The sequence below is a fragment of the Haemorhous mexicanus genome, chromosome 3 (assembly GCF_027477595.1).
Source record: "Haemorhous mexicanus isolate bHaeMex1 chromosome 3, bHaeMex1.pri, whole genome shotgun sequence".
Classification (NCBI taxonomy): Eukaryota; Metazoa; Chordata; class Aves; order Passeriformes; family Fringillidae; genus Haemorhous; species Haemorhous mexicanus.
This window is the reverse complement of record NC_082343.1, coordinates 60,367,649-60,385,318: the sequence shown is the minus strand read 5'-3', so window position 1 is coordinate 60,385,318 and position 17,670 is coordinate 60,367,649. Positions and strand designations below refer to the sequence as shown.

Below are 17,670 nucleotides of genomic sequence, written 5' to 3'. Positions count from 1 at the left end.
TGGGCTGTATTTTTCTTTCCCCGGTTAGCTATTAAGTGTGCCAATGGAAACTTGGCGGGAAGCTGAAGATGCTGCTTTTGATGGTGGGAGGAGGTCTCAGTTCCTGCTGAATTTGGAGCTCCATGGGGGCCAGAAGCAAGTGTGTGTCTCTTTGAATGTGCCACAGTGCTCTGACTGACAAAATCTGCCATGTTCTGTGTGATAAAGCTCATCTGGCCCCATCATATCTTTCCTATTGCACTCTGCACTCTGCAGCTTGGGCAAGTGACCCTGGGAATTAAACTCCACAAAATACCAGCCCCAGTACCCTGGCATACAACAGAGGGAGGCAGGCAGCTGGAAAAGCGTGGCTGGTGTGTAGTTCCAGTCATTCATTGTGTGAGGCACCTTTCTTTTTTCTGTTTTTCCAAAACTGATTGTTATAAAACAGGGAGGCCACACAGGGGATATATATTCTCCAAAGAGGAGATAAATACTAAGTATGTGGCTGGGACAGCAAATGTTGGGACTGACTTTCTCATAGACTCCTTGAATACCTAAACCTACAGGAATGCTGACATTTTTGGGGATAAGCCCGCCCCACCCTTCATAATTAGGGGAAAAGCCCTCTGTGAGTTGGCAACATCCCTGTGTTGCCAGATGCTCCGATGTGTCAAGTACCAAATTATCCAAGGACCCAATGACATCTCAGTGTCAGTGGAAATTATGCAACATATACTTTGAAAACAAATTCTGAAGTTTAACAACAGATGAATTAGGCCATTTAACATATACTTAAATGTCTTGCTAGATCAAAGCTGCACCATATGTGCTTGGCTATGTATGGGGATTTACTGTCATACGTGGATTTCTTCCTCTGTTTCCCCCAGGGAGCAGCTCTTTTGCGCACTTAAACGAGCTGGAAACAGTTGAAATTAAATTCCAGTATGTAACATGAATCCTGTCTTTAGTGGGTTTGACTTTTAAAAATGCGAACACACACAGGCCCTGATGACTTCAATAGCATTTATGGGTGCTCGGTGCTTTTATAAATGTCACACTATTTATAACATATTTCTGTGTCCTTTTTTTATATTCTCTGTTGGCCTATCCATTTTTCACTGTGGTATCTTTGATTGGTATAGTCACAGGATGTAGCATGTGTTTAAATAATTAGGAAAATACAAATTAAAAAAAAAACAAATAAAAGTTATCTTTATTCTAGTCCATGTTTTTCCATTGCTCAACCACTAAAGATAACAATACCATTTCACCTTTGCCTTTTACATTCTATGAAAAATACTCTTAGTTTTGCAGCGGCTTATTAAATATTCCACATTCAATTATTTGCCCCTAGAGTTTCCCCCCTAAGCTTTAGAAAATTGTTTCAGCTATATCCAAACTCATGCCAACCTCCTGGCTTCTTGGCCGCAAGCCATCAGTGAGAGCTCTGCTAAGAACCACTTTGAGGCTCTCCTTGAACCTCTTCTTCTTGCTGCTTCCTACAAAGAAGTAAACCAGGGGGTTGATGCTACTGTTAACGGTGGAGAGAACAATGGTGACATGGTTCTGCTGGCTGAGCAAAGATGACCAGTGGTGGTAATTCAGAAGATACAGCAGCCTCATAGGCATGGCAAAGATGAGGAAGACAATGACTGTGGCCACAATGATGATGTAGAGCTTTGACGAATGAGGTCTCAGGGAGTTACGGCGAATCCTGATAACCAAGATCAGGCTGGACAGAATCATTAGAGGAATGAAGATCATGAAAGTCAGGATCCATGTGAAGATGAGCAGTGCTTGGCAATGGTTGCTGTCGTCGAATTGTTCCTTGGTTGAATCATCTTTGCATGTTAAATATTCGGCCACTGTCATGAAAAAAGACAGAGTCCACAGAATCGCGCACACGATTGCCGATTGGTGCTGCGACCGGTGGCATCGGTACCAGATGGGGTAAACAATAGACAGACACCTCTCAATACTGATGGCTGTCAGGAGATAGAGACCAGTATTATAGCCAAGAAGGAAGACAATAGATAGTGTGGTGGTTACATAATAGTAAAAACCATATGCGAATCCAAAACCAGCAATGTACTCAATTGACAGAATAAACGTACAAAGCAGTAAGGAGATATCAGCAATGGACAAGTGTGTGATGTACGCAGTGAATGGGTTTCTTTTGATCTGGAAGCAGAGGCACCAGAGGACAATTCCATTTTCACAAAAACCCAGGAAGGAGATGATCATAATTACCCAAAGTGGGGTCAATATCTCCCAGACCCTTTCCTGTGTAGAAATGTTTCTGTGCATTGAGATGTTCTCTGTGCCTTCGCTGGGATGAAACGTTATGTTTGACTCATCCATGGGGAAAGCTCAAGTTTGGATAGCACAGCTCTTCCTTCTGTAAATATGTATAAAAATATACTGTGAGCATTGTGTGCTCCTCCCCTCCCCCTTTTCCTTCTGTTTTGTGGACCCTCAATTTCTGGTCATACATGAAGGCCTTGAGAAAGGCACACCAGCTTTGATATACTGATATACTAAAACCCAGTTGGAACTGCTCTTGACAATGTTAAAGGTCACTAAGCCCATCACGCTAACAGAAATCCTTAGCTGCCTTCTCCAAGGAGCTCAGCCTGTGCCTGCTAAACCACAGCTAAAGAGATTCTCTTACAGAGCTCTTGGACAAGCAATGCCCCTATCACATTGCACAGTTTCATTACATAGTCGTGACAAATGGCATTGGTAGCTCTTGTTAGAGCCCTAGATTGTTCCCAGAGAGGTCTCTTCAGTTCCTATTGAAGTTAATGGCATTAATTTTAAGTTAAACTTATGCATTTCAAGTGAACTTAGCTCATAGGTTTTTTGGTTTAAAAAAAAACATTGATACCAACATCAGTTTTCCAGAAAGGGATTTAATAAGTAAAAATGGTTTGTAGTTATTCAGCATTGTATTTCCTCCAAGTACAGAAGTGGAGGGAAGGCAAAATGGCACTGTTTTGAGAGAACAATTTCTTACCTGCTTTAAGTGCCATTTATCACAGCATAACATAATTTAAACATGTTCACACACTCTGAACACTTAACATGACTGCAGGTATCTTGCAAACATTATAAAGCTAACCCATCACAAGGAGATGTTGTTCATCACATCATGTTCATCATCATCATCACCACAATCTGTTCAGGTCTCCTGCCAGTGTTATAATGGGTTTAACTGTTGTTTTGTTGAGTTATGGGGTAACGTCTCCTTTTGTATGCCTCCTTTTCTCTCATAACAGAGAGTTGGTAGCATTGGCTTCTGCTGATTTTCATACAAATATTTCATACCCCATTTCCTGTTAACTTCCCAGCTGCCCTGTGATGATACACAGTCACATTCAGGACACTTTTGGATTTACTGATGTTAACAGGGACTAACTGTTGACAATAAGCTTACCTAGCTGACTGGGTTCATCCAGATAAGTTACCTTCTTCATTAACGTGCCATAGTAAGAATTTACCCATACTGTCAAGTAGTTAAGAACATCAAATGCAAGGTAAAGAAGTTTTACTGGAGCAATGATTATTTAAAGAGAGCCATTCACCCCAGTCATAGTTTTTCTCTCATGAGCTTTGCATTTCCTGGTTTTTAAACAGCTTCTTAAGACAAGGATATCACAGTCTAAGAATGAGCAATGAGCAATGCTCTCTAAACAACCTGGAAGCCTCAGGCCTTGCTGGCATTTAAAGCTGTGCAAAAACATTAATGGTGATCCCACCTGTATGCTGGCCATGCTACCACCTGAGATAGTGGAAGGCAACAAACAACATAGCTGGAGATGTGGTAGGGGAGGGTGAATGGAACAGGTAAATGCAGTGACCAGAATGAGTGGCAAGCCTCCCAAAAGCAGTGCTCTGCAAAAAGTGCAGAGGAAAGATGCTCAAACAGTGTGCTGCTGGAAGTACAGTAAAGGTTCACACAAAAAAAAGGAGAGGAGAAACTATCTACTTCAAGAGTTAAAATAAATAAGAAAGGAAAAGGAAAATTAAAAGATTCAAGTATGAAAAAGTGACAGAGTATGAAAATTTTCAAGCAAGTTCTTGATCTGTATCACTGTAGGAAAGGAGTTTTCTCTCTTGAGAGTAAAACAAAGAAGAAAAAGTTCTCGACTTACTAAGGTCATTCCCACATGACAGCATTCAGAGATGAGGATGGAAAGACTCCTCTTCTTCCAGATACATCCATGGTTTGTTCAGATTTCCCTGAGGCTGTTGAAGAACTTCCTTGAAGAAGCTGAGGATCACCTTCTCCAACCATTTGCCTTTGGTAAGAGGGGGAGCAAACAGTGAGTCTGACCATGACTCAAAAAGAAGCGTGCTGTCCTCCCATTGCTCCAAAAGTCTGAGGCATGCCAAATAAAGGGTCCCAGGCTCATCATCTGAGGCTGAGCTTCAAATGGCATCACTCAGTAGCTGGCAACTCATCTAGCTGAAAGCCTGGGATTTAACTCTTGTGGGAACTGAAGGGCAGTATATGGAAAGTTGTCCTGGGCTGCTACAATACCAAGAGACCTAGTTTAAACAAACAAACATGAAGGGAGTAGAAAATCTATTTGGGGATGTTAAGATCCAAAGAAAAAAAAATCTCAATTTAGAACTGTGCCACCACATGCCATCAAAAAAAAAAGTCAATTCACAAATTTGTTTCATATTTTTTGATACGAGAAAACAAGAAAGTGAGAAGGACAAAGAGAAAGGGAAAAAGAAAGAAATATGGAAAAGGAAAGGGAAAGGGAAAGGGAAAGGGAAAGGGAAAGGGAAAGGGAAAGGGAAAGGGTCACAGAGCAAAGAAAATAGTCCATCCTTGTGTTAGTCTCATACATCCATTCTTCTAGGTAAAATCTATATCTTGAGATTATTCTAAAGAAACCCAAAAAACCCCAACCAAACACCAACCATTAAAAAAAAAAAATCTTTTTATGAGATTTAAACAGTGTCCCCTGAAAAGTTCAAACAAAACTAGGAGCTTGAAAAGTCTCCTGAGGACATCCCCTGCTTTTGCCCCAAGTATTAGGTTGTTTTTACATTCAGATATTAGCAGAACAAACATTCTTAGCCAAATAAGGAGAGAGTTTGCTTGGTCTTCTCCTTTAAATGTTTCACTAAAACTACCAAATCCCCAAATGGGAAGAGCAACTAACTAATGTGAGAAATAAATGACCCCAGAGGGAGGGTCAGAATAAAGTTAGGAAGGGAACAGAGTGAAATAAAACAACTTCTAACTGTTTTTTGTTGGCTTAAGTTGTAACCTACCTTACATTCAACACCTATGGGACCAAAAATTTCAAGCTACATCTGAAAAAGGAAAAAACCTGCTCCTTTCCCCAAAAAGGAAATATGCATACAAGTAATGAGAGAGTCATTGCAGGAATATGTTAACGTGTCAAGATTGACCAGGTACTCATGTTTGCAGCCCACTGCAGGCCAAAGTTGGAAATGCCCTGGCTTCCCAGTCTCCCAGAGGCAGTGGATTTGTGAGATCTCCCTCAGGCACACAGCATCTCCCTCATGACCGATCCCTCTAGCATCCCAGTCACCATCCACATGGCCAGGGCACCAGAGTGAAACCTGGTCTTGAGGGGAATGGGTCAAACTCACCTTATCCTTGGTGAGTTTGGGAGTAAGAGGAAGGTTGAATAGCAGTCTTTATATCAGATGCTGCCAAGAGTTGGAGCAGCTATTTCTGAATCAGTTTAATTATTCAGATATGAACAAGGGGCTACAATAGCACAATGTAGGACTTGAACTGATCTTGGGACCAGAAATTAGTACTGACAGTAAAGACATGATGGGCAGTATGGAAATTCTTGTAATTTTGATCTAAACTGAATATACAGCAAGATGGCACATGAATGATAATTTATCCTAAAACCTTTCTCTCTGACCCTAACTTGGTGGGACAGAGCAGCTTTGCAGTGGATGTAAACTGAATGGACTAACACTTGCAAGTATCCTGTATGTAGGGAGCTAGTAGTGTTACCTTGTATCATTTTTCTTAGAGTCTTTGAATAATTTCATATTCTTCCATCTCCACTTCCTGGAAACAGAAGGCAACCTGTACAGAACTTCAATTAGTTCATTAAACACAACCCAACAACCTAGGATTTATAAACCAGATTAGAGGGGTTTATGTTGGTATAGGTTGGTAGAGATGCCAGTGTATAAAAAAAGCCTCTGTGTACCCAGGAGTCAGGTCTCCCATTTTATACTTACATGAGCCATAACCAAAACCCCTCAGGGATGAGCTTTGTGCCACTTTCAGGAAGTGCAGTTTTTTCCTGATGGTCATTCAGTCATTTCCACTTTCCAGCTGAAATTAATTCCTTAATTATTCAGCTCTAACAAAGGGTAGGAGTTGGGCTTAGGTTTCACAGTAGGACTGAAGATCTGGTTGCAAACCACTAACAAAGAGCTGAAGGGCACACTGAGAAACAGGGATTGTAAGAGGGCCAAAAACTAAACAGGAGGCCTTAAGGTGCAAACAGAGGACTATGGGACACACTGAGAACAAGCTGGAGAGGGACTTTCTACAAGGGCATGTGGTGACAGGACAAAGGGAAATGGCTTTGAACTGAAAGAGATATTTAGATCCCGTATTAGGAAAACATTCTTTACTGTGAGGGTGGTGAGGCACTGGAATGAGCTTCCCAGAGAAGCTGTGGATGCCCCATGCCTGGAAGTGTTCCAGACTAGGTTGGCCAGGGCTCTGAGCAATCTGGTCTACTGGAAAGTGTCCCCCGTCATGGGAGGGAGGTGGGAGCTAGATGATCTTTAGGGTCCCTTCCAACACAAACCATTCTGTGACCCTACAAAATGCGTGGATCCTAAGAGTTTTACGACCCCTTAAGTCTCACAGGGTCTGGAAGAGCCATGATGACTTATGGATACTCCTCAGAAGGTGATGTGAGAGTGTCATTAAAGTAGGAGTTAGGTGTGGGGTAAACTTAAGAATTAAGGTTATCCCAACCCAAAACTCACCACAGAACTTGCTGGACATCTTTTATCCTACTCATACCAGTCATGATCCTAGAATATACCAGTTCCCTAAAGGTTGGTAACTGAAAGATTGTGTTTTATAGGCAACAGGTGTGAAAGCTGGCTTTAGTGCTGCTTTCTGCAAAACAAGGTGAAAATATATGTCACCAGCAAGCTTTGAAGCCCACACAGGTCATCTGTTAACAGCTAAAAGTAAGGTTATGGTAGGTGTTAAAATACAAGAAAACATAAGACAAAGATGACTTAGTCTGGAATTGGTGTAAGGCTGAAGACTTCTTGGTGGCTGCTCAGTTGCTGTAAAGCCAATTGTAAAATCCTATTAGTGGCAATAACAGGATTGTGTTTTCATGAGAACGGTATGGAATAGCAGGCTCTGAATCAAGCATTCCTGCTTAATCCTCTAATCCTACGGAGAAATTTTGACAGCTAAAGTTGGTTGAGGTGAATTAATCGTATTATTTTGTGGGTGGTTAAGACCCACCCCATTATGTTTATGAAAGTGGATTTAGGGCCTGAAAGCCAAGTGTACTGTGGGAAAAAGGGAAGAACATTACATGAAGAAAGAATAAAGCATATAGTGAGAGATGGGGCGGGTTTTAGTTGGTGTTGGGACCATACAGGCTCCTAAAATAGTTTGGCAAGGCTGTTTTCAGATTACTTGTCTGTTCCTTGTCAGAGATATTTTTGAATGATTCATGAATTTTAGGTTCTGCTCTGAAAATGCTGATGAGAAAAGGGTAACTAATAGCAGAAAAAAGGTAGGGCCAGGCGAGCCCCAAGCTGGTGTGCAGATCTCTGGAAGCAAAGTGAGGTGTCTGGCCCATTACTCTGGTGGTGTTGCCCAGGCTGGAAGGTTAGAGGACTTGTTTACGTGTTAACTTTATGGACTGACTATTTTGTGAGCAAGGGAGGATTTGGAGATGTTCCTGCTCCCGACTTGAGCCACACCTTCTTTTTTCTGACCTGCACAGCTCTGGGTGGCAAGCCAGGGCTCAGCACTCAGGGGTGATGCCAGCAGCAGCCGGAGCGGAGCTCCAGCTCGGCAGCCTCAGGGCAGGGTGTGTGCTGCTCACCAATGTGACTGCTGAATTTTGGGGGGGACACATCTGGCTCCAGTCCCCACAACCAGAGGGGAAATTGGCCAGTTTGGCTATGGAAGCTGTACAGACCTATTCACACAATAGCAGATGTCCATGTTCACCCACCTGGGTGGCGGCACACGTGGTATTCTGGATCTGAGCTCATACCTCTGTGCATACCTCATACCTCTGTGTCACATCCCAGCTGGTGAGAAAGCAGCCAGAGTAAATTGCAGGGAGTTTCCCAAACCAGAGAGAGTATCATTGGCAAGTGAGGAGCTCTTGGTGTTGCTGTGAGCTGGGAAAAAACGAATACAAAATAACAAGGTTTCCTAATGCCCATCTTCATCCCCTGTATCCTTGGGTTTCAGAGGCTCCTCAGCTGTCTGCAGACCTACCTTCAGCCGTAATGTGAATAGCAGGTGCTTGTTCTTACCTTGAAGACAGTGGAGTCTGTCCCCAGTGGAAATCTACCTTTGCTAAAATTGTTCTCAGACTTATTTCTGCCTTGTTCTGGTCACTGATGACACCAATGCTTGCACCAAACCCAGGGTCATCACACACCAAAAGAGAAGATACACAGCAGCCGTCTGCTGGCAGCCCCAACAGCAGCCAAGCGTGAGGGCCACCACTGCTATGCAGTGTAAGACAATACAGGAAACAGCGTTTTCTCTCTACATTTTCATTTTGTAAATGCAAAACAATACAGGAAACCACTGGGGAGACAATAGGGTAGGAATGGCAGCAATAACCTCTTGCGCATGATTGGTATAGGCGGTTTAAACCACTCTAGCTTTAGCTGGGCAAAGCAGAAGTTATAGTTACAAAATGTGACTGAGGCATGATAGAGATGAGTCAGAGCTTCCCATGATAAAATGCTGGAAGGAAAGCTCTGAATGCTGATTAGCCAGTAGTGCACATAGAGTAAGACATTTTGTATTATTGATCAAGTTAATGAAAGAAGGGTCTGATATTGTGGTGCTCTCTTTCAACCCATGTTGTTGGATGTTCCCAGCAACATATATCCAAATTCTTCTTGAAAAAGTGTTGCCTGTCAGACTGAGTTATGTCCGTCAAGTGCCTGCCCTCATAAGAAAGACTGCCCTGAAATAATCTTTAATCTTGAATGTACTAATCTGTCTTTTGTCTTTTACTTTTAATCTGTATCACATATTTATCATTTGCATGCATTTCCAACCTATCAGAGAAATTAGCCATTATTCTTTATTAGTCCTCTGTACTGCAGGAGTAGGTGGTTAAGTAAGATGCTTCATGCATGGTAGTGTGAAACCTGTGTCTCTTGTGGTCAGTTCGCTGAACACTCAGGATTTTTCACCTGAAGTCTGATGGCTCACCTGTCTCCCTGTTCTCTGCACAAGAGAAATAGCTATACTGCTGAGGATCCCTTGTACTGGAAAATTGTTTAAAAGGATGATAACTGGTGTATGGAGGTACCGGGAGTTAAAAAAAAAAAAAAGATGTAAATGACACAGGAATTGTTAACAGCCCTTTCTGGATACTCTTTGGAATCAGCCAGGATAGATCTGTGACTCCTTAGGGCAACATCTTTGCAAGTCATCTAATGACATGCTGAAAATGGAACTACTGTGCATGGCTGTAGTTAGATAATAAGCAGTAAACAACGAGAGCTTTATAATGACATGCCTGAATGAGGTGTGTATTACTATGTGTTGGTGGGGTTTAAAGAAGGATTTCCATCAGAACTGTGAAAGTGGTCTAAAGGTCCATGAATTAATTCAGTATTTAAAAAAATCAAAATTTCAGAATTGTGATGGGTGTGTGTATATCACATTGTGGTTTTGCAGGGAAACTGTAGCCCAATTTTCTCATGTCTCATTTCTCCTTTTTGAATAGAACCTCCCACAGTGCACCGTGGAATATGACTTTGTATTACAATCCTCTTTTCTCTTGGTCTCCAGCTGGGAGCATGACTAATAGAGAAGAACCAGAGCACAGTGCATCAAAATATCATTGCAGAAGAAAAATATTTCCTCCTGCTTTAGGATTTTTCCCAAATAAATGCTGAATTTTTAAATGAAGACTCTCAAGTAGCTAAACATTTTGCTTTGAGTAAAGTTCTTCTATTATTTCTAAATTGCTTCTAATACTCGTCTCTTTCCAAAGACAAAACATAGACTCTGAGATAATTTTTATTTTTCGAGGTGATGTATCTTGAACACAAGTGCAAAACAAGCTCATGCTGTGGGTTTACTGCATGAAGTCAGAAGGTCACTGAATGAAAACACTGAACTGTCTCTTCTATCAAAATATACATGGAGTGGATCTAGAGTCCTAAAATATAAAAAAGGCTATTATATTTTCGGGAAAATGAAAAAGTTAAAGTGAAGCAAGAGTACAGGGCAATGAGAGTAAAAATCATGAGGCCTGGGATTACTCTGTTTCAGACTGCCTCAATATCATCAGAATTCCTCCTCTGCAAAATGGGAGTAGCATGGGAGAACTGGGAGGCCAACTTCAAATCTATGAGACACTTATCTAACACAGTAATATAAATACTAAAAATACAAGGAATTTACTCTCTGCTTCAACCTCACAAGAACAATAATAAATTAGTTTGATTCTCTTACAGGAAAAACAAGGGGTCTTGGCTTTTTATTTATATATTTCTACCTTTTTCAACTTTCACCTTTATACCTTCAACAGAAATGGGACTAGATGCTAAGCTGTGGTAGTCATCACATGGAAATCCATGTCATTAAACCAGGTCATAATTCAGGCCCTGCACATGAAAAAAGGCTGCTCTTGAGGACTTCCAAGTTCAGGATTTCTGTCTCCTACAGTGATGTAGTGGTACGTCTTGCCAAAGTTCCAGCATAAACACCTATATAGGCTGTGACATCAGTTTGCTTTCAGAAACAGCGTTGACTTGTCCTCTTCCATTCCTAGTTTGATTTGGTAACAAAGCATTTGCCCTGCAGAGTTGAGATAAGCTGTCCACTCCATAAGCTGTGTAGTGTACAACAACAAACTGAATTGCAGCTGGAGATAAAGAACCTGAAATTCTGTGGTTTTAGGCATTCCACCTCTTCTTCCAGAATCAAAACATAAGTTTCCTTCTTCCTCTGAGCTGGAGGGGTTAAAGACACTACTGCTTTCTCCCTCTCCTTTACAGGGACTTCCAACAATGAAAATATGTTCAAAGTCAATTAAGGTTTTGGTCTTTATTTAATAGAAAATATTTTCCTTGAATTTAGGTGTTCCAGGGACTACTGCTGTCTCTATTTCCCACTGAACACATTTCCCAGGACTACATTTTTCATTCCTGGTCATACTTTGTCTTTATCTTTTGATGGCAAGGGCCCATGATTTTCTTTGCCCTACGAGCAGCACACCATCATCTCTGTGTGGCTCTTGGCCATGCAATAAGTGTTGCTGATCACAGTGGAGGCAGATGCAGGTAGGGCTCCAGGGCATGTCCCAGGTGGGCAGTTGTGTCTGCTTGTGCACCCACGGTGGGATGGGGTGGGCCTGATACAACTGTGCAGAGCAGAAATGTTCAGGTTACTACCAGCCCCCATGTCACCACATTTCTCTTCACAGAGAAAAGCAAGGCACAATTCTTCCCAAGAATATTTCTGGGTTTCACATTCTCTGAACCTCAGAGAAAGAAAAAACAATTTTTATGTCATTTACTGAGCCTGTGTTTGCTCACAAGCAGAATGCATCATTGAAGATTGTTTATCTGAAGGGAATTGGTAATTGGATTCTGGTGTGAGTGTTTTGATTCACTGGCCAATTGAATCCATGTGTGTGTGTTGGGACTGTCGACTGACAATCACGAGATGCTGGGCAGCAGAGTGCAGTTCAGTGCTCGGCAGATTCAGTTTAGATGTAATGTAATACAATGTAACATAGTATAGAATAATATAGTATAATAAAGTAATTAATTTGCCTTCTGATAAGATGGAGTCCTCCTCATCATTCCTCCCCTTTGTCAGGGATGAAAATATCACCTATACCCCCAAGCCAACACAGTCCCACGGGACGTAGCCCTGGCAACAAAGCACTTTGCACTTTCACTGCTCACAAGGCACCTACATGCAAAAGACTGAAGGCTGGTGGCTCTGTATCATCTGTCCTGTTTCTCTTTCTCATTATCTTTTTTTCCTCTCTCTCTCTGATCCTGGCCTAATCTTTTAATGCCTTGTTGTGGTTTTCGTGCGCCCACATTCCCACTGACGAATCCACGTTTTCAGGGAGGTGGACGAGCAGAGTTTACAAGCATGACTCAGGGCACACTTAAATACACTTAATAAGTTTTCTGCAACCACGTTGTTATGTGGATTGCTCTGCTGTGGTACAAAGAGATCAGACTCTAATCTGAGACATATCCTTAGCAAAGCTATTTTCTAGTCCTCCTCCAATTATGGGTCAATGGAAGGAGACAGAGGGGTGTCAGTCACAGAGCTATAGAGCTGCTCCTCATCAGGCCGAGTGTACCAATCACCCACATGACTGTGAAGCATATAATATACATAATATTTATACACATATCTTGCAAAAATTAAACTTAGTACTCTCCCAGGTGAAGAAAGGCTTGGTTTCTGGCATTGGGGTATTTTTTTGAGGGACAGAGATGGGAGAAGGAAGAATCAGCAAGAGACTAGAATACAGCTGGTTGTGTAGAAGCCATATGAGTCAGAGGAAAAAAGTAGATTAAGAGATTTGTAAAATAACCTGATAATCTGTATCTCTTTTTTTCACTCCAAAGTTTTGGAGACATTGTGATGGCTGAAGACCAAAATCAGAGCTGTCTTTTGACAGAGATGGAGTGCCAGCATTCAGAGCTGGGAGGTAACTCCATGACAGAGTCCTGAAGCAGAGTCTCCTGCAGCACCACGGTGGGATGGCACGGCAGTGGGGCTCACCCCTGACATGGCAGATGAGTCACTGGAGTCAGTGTCTCCTGCACCATGGCTGTTGGTTTGATGACTCTGCTGGGACAGGGGAGGCAATATTCATAGATGCTGGCCAGAATCTGTAAACATGGGGTGGTTTTTGTTGCTATCACCTGTGATAGTCTCAGTGGGCATCTACTAATTCTGTTTTGGCAGAGCTAAACTACACTACAGAATAAAAAAGCCCCAAACCAGGGAATGAGCCCCAGGTGCTGCCTGATCCCAGCTAACTAGTTTTACAAGGGTTTCTTGCAACCTGTCAGCTACTTAAGCAAGTGGCTATCTGCACTTCAGGATGGGCTCAGGGTGCAGGCTCTAAATACAAAGGCTTTGTATGGTATATAAACCACAAACTCTTCTGAAGGGCAAGCTCAAGTCAGGATGGTATGAGAACATGTCTTAAATGCCACCTTAATTCTAGGTTGTGTTCAGGCACTTTATTCAAAGAAGGCTTAAATTCTTCAGTCTTCACATTTTCATCAGCTGGGAAGAAACATCTGAGGGGTGGTGCTGCCTGTTCCATAATTGCAAATGTAAATCTTTCTCGGGATGATCATTAAACTGTAGGTGCGTGATTCCTGAAGGAACATTGTGCCAGGCAAAACAAGGCCAGGCTTTTCAAGCATTCATCTTTCTCCTTGTGTCAGTGGTGAAACAGACTCCCCTGGTGGGAAACATGTGACTGATTAGGTGTAATTATCCCTTCTGGTTTCCAAGAACAGGCTTTAGGTCAATGCAAGAGGAGATACAGTCTCTGCCCTAATTCACAGCCAAGAACACTTCCCCACTGCAGTAGCTGGCACGATCTGTGACTGGCAATACTCATATTCTCTCTTGTTCCTCACACATCTCAAATACACCAATATACCACAGGCACATCACCCCCTGGTATCGCTCTCGGACGTGCCTGTTGTAGCACCACAAGGCAAATTATGTGTTTGTGCTCTTCAAAGCCTTTCTTTCCACAGAAGTATTGCCTAAGAGTCAGAATTCTCCGGAATAGGCACTGGTGGCCCCTCTCTTCTAGAGTCATTTCTTTCTCATATATCAAAGCCAAGCTCAGATGAGGATTTGGAAACACTTCTGGGGAAAGGAGGGGAAGTATTTCTTTTTTGGGTGTCTGCCCTCGTCTTTTCTGCTCTTGGATAGCTGCACAATCTGATGGCTGTAGAAGCCAGAGATGTCTTCCTGGGGCTAGGCAAAGGCCTGGGCTGCTGAATCAACTGTTTGACAGCTGATTTGAAAACAAACCGACCTTAAAACAGTATTTCTGCCCTTCCATTGGCTGCAAACTTTCAGCCCTGTGTTGAATTGGACCAAGCAGGAGGAACAAAATAAGCAGTACTGAAATTACTCTTCTGCCTCCTTTGTCCACCATATTACTCCCATGTCCACAGCTTTGGGTGTTTCTATTTCCCTCTTCCTTCTTTATGGGTTTTTTTTTCCTGCTCTGTCCTTTCTCTCATCACTTCTGCAGCTCCCCCTTCACTTTCTTTTTTTGAAAGCCTGAAGTGCCAGACTGGACTTTGAGAGACTAGGAAAATGGAAAGAAGAATGATATAAAGGAAAAAAACTCTGAGGCAAAGAGGCATGGGACTTTTTCCTTACCTTCAGTGCAGACAGAGCCATCAAATCATGAGAAAAACCAATATGGAGAGTGTGGAGAGTGCAGGCATCTTCAGTATTTCCCCGCCACATCTTCTCTGCATTTCTACTCAGCAAGCCACTAGTCTGATCCTAACCTGCTTCAGACCCTTCTCCTGTCACACCACCAGCGATTAAAGTTCTTCTCTGTCTACATGCTCATTTCAAATTCACCCACTGGCTCCAGGGGGCTGCCTTTACCTCCTCTTACAATGGGCTCCTTCTACCTCAGGGAGAAAATTTATTTGTCCAATTGTTTATGTAAAATCTTTATGTGGTAGAGGTCTTCCAGGACACAGACATACACACAAAACATGGAATTTCAGGAGTTTCTTCTCTTTCCTAATTTAGGCAGAAAAGAAAACCTTCTCTGTCACCTTAACCCTTTAGATACACTGAGCATTGAAGAAAATCCATTTTGGGAGGAATTATGCTATCCCTCCAGTTACAACATCAGCCCCAGAGCTTGTCCAAGTGCATGTGGTGACCTGCCTCAGCTTTATCTTTCACTTTCCTCCCTCATGGATCATCTACAGACTTGGAACACCACTAACACACTTGGCAAAGGAGTCAGGAGCTGGACTAGCTGGGGATCCCCTCACCATGAGCATGGAAGCTGCCACAGAATGTCTGCAGTTCTTCAAATGCACAAGTACCCAGTATCTGCAAAAAGTAGTGTGCTAGTGTTTCTAAGATAACAATAATTATGCCTAACACATATCTTAAACATTTTAATTACTATAGCAGCTCCCACTGAAACCTCCAGCAAAGCTCATCCCTTGGCTTAACTGAGAGCAGGACCCAGCCTGACACTTGTTTGAATGTTGACTTACACTTTTTGTTGTGAAAAACTGAGATCAACTGCCTGTGAAGCACACTCTTTTCCTCCAATTAGGAAATGATATGATTACTTCTGTTTGGCATTATCTAGAAGTGTCAGAGTGACTTGGCCTGGATGACAAGAGTGTATCACCTCTAGAATGACAGTGAAACTGGGCTGGAAACTGATCTGGTGCCAGAGGACTATGGCTTTTGGAATAAGCCTGGAATATGAAGAGGCAGAAAATCCTGAATACTTTCAGGAAAGAATGTGATCAGCTTAAAGACGGGATTTTGGGGGTTTTTAAAATTGCACTAACAAGAAATCCAGCTTTGCAAAGAGCTCCCTTCTAGTCCTGCATTCCTTCTTGAGCACATTAATGATCTTACTTCAGTGTAGTAAAAAAAAAAAAAAAAAAAAAAGTCAGCATATTCTCTTTTGCATCTCTTCTGCCCTTGGGGATTCTGGATTCAAGCACTTTTTGTGCAGGAGTGGTACTAATAAATCTGCTTGTTCGGCTTTAATCTAGTTCATGAGTATGTCTGTGACTTTCCATTCCTGTACAACCAGTGGAGCCTTCAGCATCCCATTTGCTTCACTTTTCAGGTCTGGTAAGCAAGAGTTGTGTGAGAAAAAAGGTGGTTGTCTCCTGCAAGTCCCTGGGGACCAGAGCAGCCTCCAACAACTGTAATAGCAAGAATACACCCTTGTGCCCACAGTTCCTCCCTCACAGGAAACAAAAAACACATGAAGCTGCCACAAGGCTCACATTCAGCCCCAGAAAGAAGGATGTGGGGATGGGAGGTATGGGTGCCATGAGCTTAATGCAAGAGTCTTAGCAAATGCCTCTGAGCCACTTTGCTTATGAGAGAAGATAAATAATTTGAATTATAATACTGGTTGACTCATTGTTTTAAATCAGTGCTACCTAGTAGTCAAATTTTTTCTGCGTCTTTTTTAATAAATAGAGTACACAAATAAGTATTTTAACAGCCTAAAATGTTTCTGCCATTTCATTCAAAACACAGTGATCAAATGCTCCAAAATAAAGATTTCATTCCAAATTCCATAATGATTTTTTATAGTCTCATTTTAAAGAGCAGTGGTAGGGTTTTATTCTTACTTATATTCTCTAAAAATGCCCTTGCACATTTGCTGCTAGGGCATTTTTAGAGAATATAATATCAGTCTCCAAAAGCAGACTGATAAGGTGCTCGCCTTTGTTGACAGGAGATGACCCGGGACACACTGGAGAAGGTCACAGTGACAAAGCTGAGTGCTCAGCCCTTCCTCACCACAGAGGCATTGAGGCCGAGTCTCCTTGCATTGAGACACAGCCTCAGGGAGCACAAGACCAGGACACAACCAAGCTCTCCCCTTTTCTGACAGATATAGAGAACCAACTGAAATCAGCCCCCCAGAGCTGGAGAGATCAGTGCTGCACCCCCAGTTGAGTCCTTGGAGGCTAATTACAACAAAGTTCATAACTTGTGGAAAATGTAGGACCTATTCCCACCTAACTTTGAACATTATCAGCTGATACTACCATAAATGGGGTAAAAGATGCTTGGTACTTTGTGCTTTTCTAAGTCTATGTAAATATGAGCAAACTATGCCAGATAGCAAAAGGCAAAAGATTGAGTGATACTGTGAGTTATCTTTACATTCTTTTATATATTTATCTATTAGCACAGTGCATTAATTACCATTTTAACACAGAGAGACACAGATCACTGATCAATAACTTTATGTTCTCTAAAAAAATCACAAACTGTTACATAAACAAGACCTTATCCAGATGTTGATTTTTTTCTTTGAAGGTAGTTATGATTTTATCAGATTGGTTTCTACGTTAAGTACCTAGTAGGTGATGAAGCACATTGTAATTCAGGTATTTGCCAACATGGTTATGTTTCCTGGCTCTTTATCAAAAGAGAAGAAGCATCTTTCATCACTTCGGTTTCAGTGGGATGGAGGATTTCAGGAAATGAAGGTCTCTTGAACTGTTTGCTAAGGGCTCTGGGAGCAACAATGCAATCATTATCTTCAGTTATTAATTACCTCATTTTTAACTTACTCATAGTTCTTTCCAGTTTGATCTTGTTCATCACGGTCTAAAAGTGGCCTCCAAATAAGGCTTGACCTTGCCATAGAGGTCAGTGCCATGACA

The 17,670-nt window shown here is 42.0% G+C and overlaps 1 protein-coding gene across 1 annotated transcript; it reads right to left on the bottom strand.

Annotated features, from left to right (window-relative positions):
- Positions 1-1,096: 1,096 nt before the first annotated feature.
- On the bottom strand, positions 1,097-2,374 carry MAS1 (MAS1 proto-oncogene, G protein-coupled receptor). Its single transcript, XM_059843372.1, has one exon. The coding sequence runs from the start codon at positions 2,341-2,343 to the stop codon at positions 1,354-1,356; it is 990 nt and encodes a 329-aa protein (XP_059699355.1). The 5' UTR covers positions 2,344-2,374; the 3' UTR covers positions 1,097-1,353.
- Between the last annotated feature and the right edge of the window lie 15,296 nt (positions 2,375-17,670).

What these genes read in the sequence shown, in the direction of transcription:
- MAS1 (XM_059843372.1), bottom strand. Translation starts at nt 2,343, where the DNA reads ATGGATGAGTCAAACATAACGTTTCATCCCAGCGAAGGCACAGAGAAC.